General features: G+C 45.1%; 1 protein-coding gene across 1 annotated transcript in view; it reads left to right on the top strand.

The window, feature by feature from the left end:
- Positions 1 to 5,895: 5,895 nt before the first annotated feature.
- Positions 5,896 to 10,631, top strand: part of ARHGAP18 (Rho GTPase activating protein 18) — a 248,214-nt gene continuing 243,478 nt past the window's right edge. The window contains exon 1 of the mRNA XM_068231538.1: positions 5,896 to 6,140. Coding sequence (XP_068087639.1) covers positions 6,010 to 6,140 — 131 coding nt within the window. The 5' untranslated portion in view covers positions 5,896 to 6,009. The remainder of the gene's footprint in view (positions 6,141 to 10,631) is intronic.

Here is a 10,631-nt window from a genome sequence, read left to right as displayed (position 1 = left end):
AACAAAATGTATCTATTTCAGCTTCGGATGCGTCTGCAGAAATCTCCAGGAACTTTAAAACTCTGTGTAACCCTTCCAATGCTGGTCTAGTAAAAAAAAATGCTGGTTGCATATAATATACTGTAAATAATGTTTTAGAGCAAAGTTGAAATGCAGGGTTATATTCCGCTTTAACAACTTGTGAAGCTCATAGATAGCAAAAAAGAAAAACAACGTACACCATTAAAAATGCATTATATGCAATAACTTTATTAAATACAGAAAAAGTTAACATGACAAGCAATGGTGTCAACCTGTAGGTCGCTCTTACATGGAGCACAGAACTTTGCAGTTGTCGAGCAGATGAGCCTCCGGTCCAAGCACCCTTTGGCTGCAATTTAATGGCAGTATTTGTAACCCCATTTGTAGCCCCATGTTCGTCAACATTTTATGGCATATGCTGCCATTCTCTCTCTCTCTATCAATCACATATTTCCTCCTGGGTGAGAAATATGGCCAGGCTTTCACTCTCTCTCTCTCCTTGTCATTGTGGAGTGCAAGGGTGTCTGGCATTCTGAGATGACAGTGTGTACTGCACATGTCACGTGACCACCTAAAAGATGGCCTTTCTATGACGCTTCCCGTTTGAGGCCGGAGTGAGTATATCAAAAGCAGCAACTTGAGAAATAAAGCAGAATATATTACAAAGAAAATGTAAAAAAAAGGGATAAAATCACAGATTAAACATTAGTATTAAGACTTTTAAGGCAGTCCACATGCGGACACTAGCTGCCTACTCTCAGACACTACAGTTTGTAACCTATGTAGCTAAGCATGGGCATGTCTATGTACAGTGCAGTTTCTAGGCTAAAATGCACCCAGGGCGAGGGTGTAAAAATTGCGCCCCCCCCCCCGCGAGCAAGGTATGGGTGCCCGCAGTATAGGTTAGCCAGGTCTAGTTGCACTTAGTATAGGTCCCCCCAGTATAGGTAGCCAAGAATAGGTACCCCAGTATAGGTAGCCAGGCATAGGTGAGCCAGTATAGTTGCCCCCGCTATAGGTTAGCCAGGTAGGTGCCTCCAGTATAGGTAGCCAGTATAGTGGCCCAAGTATAGGTTAGATAGGCAGGCGCCCCCGGTATAAGTTAGATAGGTAGGTGCCCCAGTACAGGTTATTTAGGTAGGTGCCTGCAATATAGGTAGCCAGTATAGTGGCCACCTGTATAGGCTAGCTAGGTAGGTGCCCCCAATACAGGTTAAATAAGTGCCCCCAGTATAGGTTAGATAGGTAGCTGCCCCCCAGTGTAGGTTAGATTAGGTAGCTGCCTCCCAGTGTAGGTTAGATAGGTAGCTGCCCCCCAGCGTAGGTTAGATTAGGTAGGTGCCCCCCCAGCGTAGGTTAGATTAGGTAGGTGCCCCCCCAGTATAGATTAGATAGGTAGTTGCCCCCCAGTGTAGGTTAGATAGGTAGCTGCCCCCCAGTGTAGGTTAGATAGGTAGCTGCCCCCCAGTGTAGGTTAGATAGGTAGCTGCCCCCCAGTGAAGGTTAGATAGGTAGCTGCCCCCCAGTGAAGGTTAGATAGGTAGCTGCCCCCCAGTGTAGGTTAGATTAGGTAGGTGCCCCCCAGTGTAGGTTAGATTAGGTAGGTGCCCCCCAGTATAGGTTAGATTAGGTAGGGGCCCCCCAGTGTATGTTAGATTAGGTAGGTGCCCCCCAGCGTAGGTTAGATTAGGTAGGTGCCCCCCAGTATAGGTTAGATAGGTAGCTGCCCCCCAGTATAGGTTAGATTAGGTAGGTGCCCTCCAGCGGAGGTTAGATTAGGTAGTTGCCCCCCAGTGTAGGTTAGATTAGGTAGGTGCCCCCCAGTATAGGTTAGATTAGGTAGGTGCCCCCCAGTGTATGTTAGATTAGGTAGGTGCCCCCCAGTGTATGTTAGATTAGGTAGGTGCCCCCCAGCGTAGGTTAGATTAGGTAGCTGCCCCCCCAGTATAGGTTAGATAGGTAGCTGCCCCCCAGTATAGGTTAGATTAGGTAGTTGCCCCCCAGCGTAGGTTAGATTAGGTAGGGGCCCCTCAGTATAGGTTAGATTAGGTAGGTGCCCCCCAGTGTATGTTAGATTAGGTAGGTGCCCCCCAGCGTAGGTTAGATTAGGTAGGTGCCCCCCAGTATAGGTTAGATAGGTAGCTGCCCCCCAGTATAGGTTAGATTAGGTAGGTGCCCCCCAGCGTAGGTTAGATTAGGTAGCTGCCCCCCAGTGTAGGTTAGATTAGGTAGGTGCCCCCCAGTGTAGGTTAGATTAGGTAGGTGCCCCCCAGTATAGGTTAGATTAGGTAGGTGCCCCCCAGTGTAGGTTAGATTAGGTAGGTGCCCCCCAGTATAGGTTAGATTAGGTAGGTGCCCCCCAGTGTATGTTAGATTAGGTAGGTGCCCCCCAGTGTATGTTAGATTAGGTAGGTGCCCCCCAGCGTAGGTTAGATTAGGTAGGTGCCCCCCAGTATAGGTTAGATAGGTAGCTGCCCCCCAGCATAGGTTAGATTAGGTAGGTGCCCCCCAGCGTAGGTTAGATTAGGTAGGTGCCCCCCAGTGTAGGTTAGATTAGGTAGGTGCCCCCCAGTGTAGGTTAGATTAGGTAGGTGCCCCCCAGTATAGGTTAGATTAGGTAGGTGCCCCCCAGTGTATGTTAGACTAGGTAGGTGCCCCCCAGCGTAGGTTAGATTAGGTAGGTGCCCCCCAGTATAGGTTAGATAGGTAGCTGCCCCCCAGTATAGGTTAGATTAGGTAGGTGCCCCCAGCGTAGGTTAGATTAGGTAGGTGCCCCCAGGATAGGTTAGATAGCTAGCTGTCCCCTATAGTGGAGGGGGGAGCCGGAGCCGCGGGGAGGACAGCCCGACCTCTCCCTCCCTCTCCCGGGCGCCCTCCGTGCTCCCCCCTCAGATGCAGAGCGAGCAGCCGGGAAGCGCTGTTTGCAACTCACCTGCCTGGCTCCAAGCGCTGCTCTCTCGCCGCTGGTCTGTCTCTTCTCTCTGCATACTGCGGATACACGCAGTAATATATATATATATACACACAGACAGTGGCTTGCAAAAGTATTTGGCCCCCTTTAAGTCTTCCACATTTTGTTACATTACTGCCGCAAACATGAATCAATTTTATTGGAATTTCACGTGAAAGGCCAATACAAAGTGGTGTACACGTGAGAAGTGGAACAAAAATCATACATGATTCCAAACATTTTTTACAAATCAATAACTGCAAAGTGGGATGTGCGTAATTATTCAGCCCCCTTTGGTCTGAGTGCAGTCAGTTGCCCATAGACATTGCCTGATGAGTGCTAATGACTAAATAGAGTGCACCTGTTTGTAAACTAATGTCAGTACAAATACAGCTGCTCTGTGATGGCCTCACATTGATTGTCTAAGAGAATCTTGGGAGCAACAACACCATGAAGTCCAAAGAACACACCAGACAGGTCTGGGATAAAGTTATTGAGAAATTTAAATCAGGCTTAAGCTACAAAAAAATTTCCAAAGCCTTGAACATCCCACGGAGCACTGTTCAGGCGATCATTCAGAAATGGAAGGAGTGTGGCACAACTGTAAACCTACCAAGACAAGGCCGTGTACCTAAACTCACAGGCCAAACAAGGAGAGTGCTGATCAGAAATGCAGTCAAGAGGCCCATGGTGACTCTGGACGAGCTGCAGAGATCTACAGCTCAGGTGGGGGAATCTATCCATAGGACAACTATTAGTCGTGCACTGCACAAAGTTGGCTCTTATGGAACAGCGACAAGAAGAAAACCATTGTTAACAGTTTGCCACATGCCATGTGGGGGACACAGCAACCATGTGGAAGAAGGTGCTCTAGTCGGATGAGACCAAAATGGAACTTTTTGGCCAAAATGCTACAGTATGTGTGGCAGAAAACTAACACTACACATCACTCAGAACACACCATCCCCACTGTCAAATATGGTGGTGGCAGCATCATGCTCTGGGGTTGCTTCTCTTCAGCAGGAACAGGGAAGCTGGTCAAAGTTGATGGGAAGATGGATGGAGCCAAATACAGGGCAATCTTGGAAGAAAACCTCTTGGAGTCTGCAAAAGACTTGAGACTGGGGCGGAGGTTCACCTTCCAGCAGGACAACGACCCTAAACATAAAGCCAGGGAAACAATGGAATGGTTTAAAACAAAACATATCCATGTGTTAGAATGGCCCAGTTAAAGTCCAGATCTAAATCCAATCGAGAATCTGTGGCAAGATCTGAAAAATGGTGTTCACAAACGCTGTCCATCTAATCTGACTGAGCTGGAGCTGTTTTGCAAAGAAGAATGGGCAAGGATTTCAGTCTCTAGATGTACAAAGCTGGTAGAGACATACCCTAAAAGACTGGCAGCTGTAATTGCAGCAAAAGGTGGTTCTACAAAGTATTGACTCAGGGGGGCTGAATAATTACGCACAAACCACTTTGCAGTTATTGATTTGGAAAAAAAGTTTGGAATCATGTATGATTTTCGTTCCACTTCTCACATGTACACCACTTTATATTGGTCTTTCACGTGGAATTCCAATAAAATTGATTCATGTCTGTGGCAGTAATGTGACAAAATGTGGAAAACTTCAAGGGGGCGGAATACTTTTGCAAGCCACTGTGTGTGTATATATATATATATATATATATATATATATATATATATATATATATATATATATATATATCATTGTAAAGATAAAATCATCATTCTCATAATTAGAGATGGTCAATGAAATGTTTATAATTCTGAAATGCGCGCAAATTTATTACAAATGGTATATAGCTTGGAGCTCCGCCAGTCAAATACACTTCCTGTACATTTTGATTGTCCAGTAAGGCCCGGTTCACATTAGCGGTCGCCGTGCCGGAGCCGGACCGCATGCAGAACGGACGGAACGGACGCACGGCATAGCAATGAAAGCCTATGCCTCCGTTCACATGCGTCCGTTTCGTCCGGACCGGATCCGGACTCCGGCATAAGACCCAACATGCGCTATTTTTTGGTCCGGCTCCTCCGGCAGCCGTATCCGGAGCGGAGCCGGACTGCACCATCCGGCCAATACAAACCAATGAGAACCGGAGAGCGCACAACACACTGGCTAAAAATCCGGATGTTCTACCCCACTTCCTATGCGTATTGAAGCGGCGATTTTGGATGGGGACACACGGGCAAGCATTTCGGAGTGGAGCAGCAGTGATTTTAAACGTGCTGGAGATGTTGGCAGTATGTCGGAGGTGGAGGTGAGTGCTAAACAGCGGAGGGCCTGATTCCACAGGTCCACCTTCTGCTGACCTCCCAGACCCCAACATTTTTATTCTATTTCTACTATCTTTTGCCAAACGGATCCGGATCGCATCCTGATGAACACCTGATGCAAACTGACTGGATCCGGATCAGAACCGTGCGGTTCCGATCCGGATCCGGTCAGGTCATCCGGTCCGTTTGGCAGAGAACCGCAAGTGTGAACGGGGCCTTACAAAACTGCATTTGTATCAAATGTGCATGCAAGCCAGAATTATTTGCATCTCATTGACAATTTCTAATCATAATAAATATACAAAAAATAGTTAATTACAGTATTATTGTATGCCAAATTCTCCAGGTCACAATGAACATAGAAAAAAAATAGCAATATTAGTGGTATCCGGAAACCTTTAAATCATAATGAATGTACAAAAGAATATTTGTTTCCCTGTACTCCTAGCATTTTAGGTTAGGTCAGTGGATGGTCTTAGTGTATTGATCCGCTGACCAAAGATCAGTGTAAAGGTAAACTGTTTGTTAATGAGTATCCACAGAAAAAGGAATAAATTGCTTCCTCTTCACTATTGTGGGCTGGTAAGAGTGACTCATCTGAAAGCACTCTATGGATCTTTTCAAAGAAGAAAAAGAGATGAGAAGAGGAAAGTTAATGGTGGAAGCACTAATATGACATAAGACTCACTCACCAGAGCATGCCGGAAACAGGCCATATGACATTGCTCATCCTGTGTAAATGGAGATTTTCTCATTGAAAGCTGGGACAGAATTCCTTGCCGTCTCTTCCATCAACACACAAAGTGAGCTGTATCTGGGAATCATCATGGATTCTATAGTGACTAAAATTGTATACAACATGCAGATTAGGTAAGACCATTTATTTGATTTTTCATAACTAAACGCATGGGTGAGCACTAAAAACAAGGGTATATCAAGATCTGAAGTAAGTTTATTGTTCATTCCCCTATTCAGTGGGGTCTGACTCTCATATCCTGACTCTCAAAGCTTGTCCAAGCTCATGTTTGTTGCTTCCATGACACTATATAGCCATCTCATTTTCTGCCATCCCCTCCTCCTTTGTCCTTGATCTTTCCCAGCATCACGGTCTTCTCTTCTCCACTGAGACCAGCCTTCTCATTGTGTGTCCAAAGTATATCAGCTTCATCTTCAGCATTGCTCCTTCCAATCAACAGTCAGGATTCATTTCTTTAAAGCGGATCTGAACTCAGAACTTCCTCTCGGCTCTTAACGATAAGCAAAAGCACAATAAACGTTAGAAGAAAAAATTATTTGCTATAGCTGATACAAATCCTGCAATAAATCTGCAGTGTGTCTACTTCCTGCTTTCATGGAAGCAGGCATAGGGTTAGCATCCTGTCTTTTCAAAATAGCACAAAATACACAATTGAGAGATCGAATTACACTGGCGATTAGTCACAGATGAGGGGAAATTAGACAAGCTAAACTCTCACTCTAAACTCTCAATCTAAATACATACAGGGTGCATTTCTCTAGGTTTTCCTTCTGTCCCGTGAAAGAGTTCAGGTCCACTTTAAGGAAATTAAATGCGCAGAGCACTCTTGGCCACGGGCGCGCAATCAAGGACGCGCGTCACGGGGCAGCATCTGTGCAGCCAGCCGCTACCACCCCGTTCAGGAAGGCCTGGTGCACACCAGAGGAGTTTTTCTGAGCGTTTTGAGTTTTTAAATCTGCTGCTAATGTTATCCTATGTGTCTGTGCACACTGGAGCAATGAGGTTTTGTAAAAAACCCCATAGCATTACATTGGGAAGAGCTTTTTAAACCTCTTGCGCCCAAACGCTAGAGGTTTCAAAAGCTCTTCCTAATGTAATGCTATGGGGTTTTTTACAAAACCTCATTGCTCCAGTGTGCAGACACATAGGATAACATTAGCAGCAGATTTAAAAACTTAAAACGCTCAGAAAAACTCCTCTGGTGTGCACCAGGCCGAAGTGAGTTCGGGGAATCAGCACGCATTAACAGGGGGCGGAGGAGAACAGGGGGATCTGAGGGCATGATGAGAGTCCACTACACATGCCTGACACCCCCCCCCCCCCCCCCCCCCCGCGGTTTTTAAATTGGTTTTGTGTTAAGGTATCCTTTCAGTAGTTCTTCATCGTGGCAGGATGCTCAGTCTACAAAGACATACCAGTTGTATAAAGCAGTGTTTCTCAACATTTTATTGGTATGTAGGCCTTCTGAAAGCCTGTGCTCACCAAGCACCCCCTGGTATAGGAAGGATTAGTAAAGTACACCTTGACACAGTTAAATTTAATAAAGTGCTTTGTGTTGCTTTTAGTTAGCTTTAGTTAAAATATTAATTTGGTGTTGTTTATATAAGATTTACCAAATTCTAAATTTGTTATACTTAAATAACTATTTCAAGCCCAAGTACCCCCTGGATCCATCAGAAGTGCACGTTGGGGGTACATGTAACGCATACATATTGCAGCGCTGCGGCATGAGTTGGGTATCGGGTGGTGCCGTTAATAAAAATATTGGTAATTTACAGTACCACTATTTTATTATGCACTTACCGAGCACATATTCTAACTTGAACCCTCCTACACTAGTGCCTAAGGCTAATCCCCGCCACATAATGCCTAACAATAACCCTCACTCCAAGTGCCTAACACTAACCTCCTTCTCCAGCGCTGTAACAACTGCTATTATAGCCGATCATCTACAAAACAAGCAATCCATCGGCTCCTATATTCCTTCCCTACCCTGATTGGCTACTTCTGTATAGCCAATCGGTTACCAGGACTGTATCGGGCTCCAGTCCCAACTCACCACCTGGGCATTCAGTTACAGGCATCTATTAGACACCTACTGATCCTCACATCAAAATCACATGATGCCATAAAGGACAGTGATCAGCCACGGACCAGCTGAATTTTAGGAAGACTTTTACATTACAATATATGTTGGGGCCCTCCATTACAACAATTGTGCAGAGAGCAGAAGGCTTTTTCTCCCTGTGCCAAAACTTCTCAAGCATCATAACAGTGCACAGCACTTGGGGAGGGGTAGAAGGGCTGGGGGGTTAGCAGCGCTGTATACAAGACCCTGCGGAACACTGAATAGGGGTGTCTACAAATGTTTGCCTGCAAAACTTTGTATGATTCCTTATCAATGGCTGAGCAGATGCAGTCATTAGAACAATTGTGCATAGAGCAGAAAGTTTTTTTCTCTTCAGGCCCTTCGTTGTCAGTCTCTCAGGACAGGGAAAGAAACTTCTCCCCCCACGGGGCACCCTGAGGCTTCAGGGCCCCCCTGCAGCTGCATTCCTTCCAGGGTCTATTGTTATGCCCCTGGTAAGGCTTAATACACATCAGACCAGATTACTATTGGCTAACTGGAGCAGAAAGCGATGTGTGCACTCTAATGGTGCATTGTGGTTCAGCTGGAGTCTGGAGCTGATGCGTTTCCACAACAGGCTCCTGTGGGAAACGCGCCCATTGTCCAGAGATATTGCGCTGGTTGGGTTTTTTGTGCTGCCGTGTGAACAGATCTTATAAAGAACATAGGATTTGTTCAACTGTCAATTTCTGAGATCAAGCAAACTGGACAAAGAAAAAAACAGTTTTGACTCAGTTGCAGTGTGAAGCAAATCTGACACATACAGCAGCCAAAGCAGATCCAAAAAGTGTCAAAGTGTTGGGGCAACATGGCTATTCGTCTGATGGTTAGACAAGTGTTGTTATTTCTATAGAAGAGATGGAACTTTTCAGACTGCCATATTTATAAAAGTGGTGACTAGCATCATTGCCAGTTTTACTTGATCTCCAGTTTGAGAAAAAATTGATAATCAAAATTTACAGTCACCATATTTATAAAGTGGTGATTTTCTTTAAAGTGTCCCCGAGGCGACGTGTGACATGATGAGATAAACAGTGCAAAACATATAACACTGTATGTACAGTGCATAAACATATACATAACCAGGCTGTTTTACTTGTTGTATTTTGCTACTTGAAAGAGTTAGTTTTTAGGTATGGAAGTGACAGCTTCTGTCTTGTGGGTACCTTGTCAGGAATATAGTAAACCTCACTAATAAGCAGATTACAGCCATAAAAGTTTTCTTTGGTGGAATACAACTTCTGAGAGCAGAGGGAGATAAGATAAAAGTCAATAGTTCATGTATTTTCATTTATGGACACTTAATAGACTGCTACTGAGCAGAAGCAACAAAACATTCAATCTACATTGTAAATGTTTAAATATAAAATAAAACCATGGGATATCTAAAAAAAAAATCATTTTTAGAAGTAGGGTGATAAATACAATTGTTTATCTCGTCATTTTATTTTCACCTCAGGGTCACTTTAACACCCTGCTCACTACTTTGGTCCCCAGATCACCACTTTAAAAAGTAGCTGTAAGCAGTCAGAGGCATGAAGTAATGGTTGCAGCTTCTGATCTGTTACTCTATTCAAGTGAATGTAGCTATTAAAGAGAACCCGAGGTGGGTTTGAAGAATATTATCTGCATACAGAGGCTGGATCTGCCTATACAGCCCAGCCTCTGTTGCTATCCCAAACCCCCCTAAGGTCCCCCTGCACTCTGCAATCCCTCATAAATCACAGCCACGCTGCTGACAAACAGCTTGTCAGAGCTGGCTGTGTTTATCTCTATAGTGTCAGTCTGCTGCTCTCCCCGCCTCCTGCAGAACTCCAGTCCCCGCCTGCATCCCTTCCCTCCCTGCTGATTGGAGGGAAGGGACGGGGGCAGGGACAGGAGCTATGCAGGAGGCGGGGGAGCAGCTGAGACTGACACTACAGATGTAAACAAAGCCTCACAGCATGGCTGTGATTTATGAGGGATTGCAGAGTGCAGGGGGACCTTAGTGGGGTTTGGGATAGCAACAGAGGCTGGGCTGTATAGGCAGATCCAGCCTCTGTTTGCAGATAACATTCTTTAAACACACCTCGGTTTCTCTTTAATCACCAGTTCAGGTGAATTACAATGCTGATGATCTAGGTCCTGATTTACTAGATTCTGAGGACACTGGGGAACAGTGTGTAATTTATTGTTATTAAAGCAAGCTTGAAGTGAAAACGAGCTGATGAGATAAAACAACACTTTCTTATAATTGCCTTAGTTAGTATTTCAAAGTTAAAAACCACAGCATGGCAATTTACCTCCTTTGGTTTGTGTCCTCTTATTCCAGAGATGAATGAAAGATTCCACAAAGATTTTGGAGAGAGAGAGAGAGAGAGAGAGAGAGAGAGAGAGAGAGAGAGAGAGAGAGAGAGAGAGAGAGAGAGAGAGAGAGAGAGAGAGAGAGAGAGAGAGAGAGAGAGAGAGAGAGAGAGAGAGAGAGAGTGTGTGTGTG

This window comes from Hyperolius riggenbachi, chromosome 4 (assembly GCF_040937935.1).
Source record: "Hyperolius riggenbachi isolate aHypRig1 chromosome 4, aHypRig1.pri, whole genome shotgun sequence".
Lineage (NCBI taxonomy): Eukaryota > Metazoa > Chordata > Amphibia > Anura > Hyperoliidae > Hyperolius > Hyperolius riggenbachi.
Note: the sequence above shows the minus strand (reverse complement) of the source record. Positions and strands in the feature narration are given on the sequence as shown.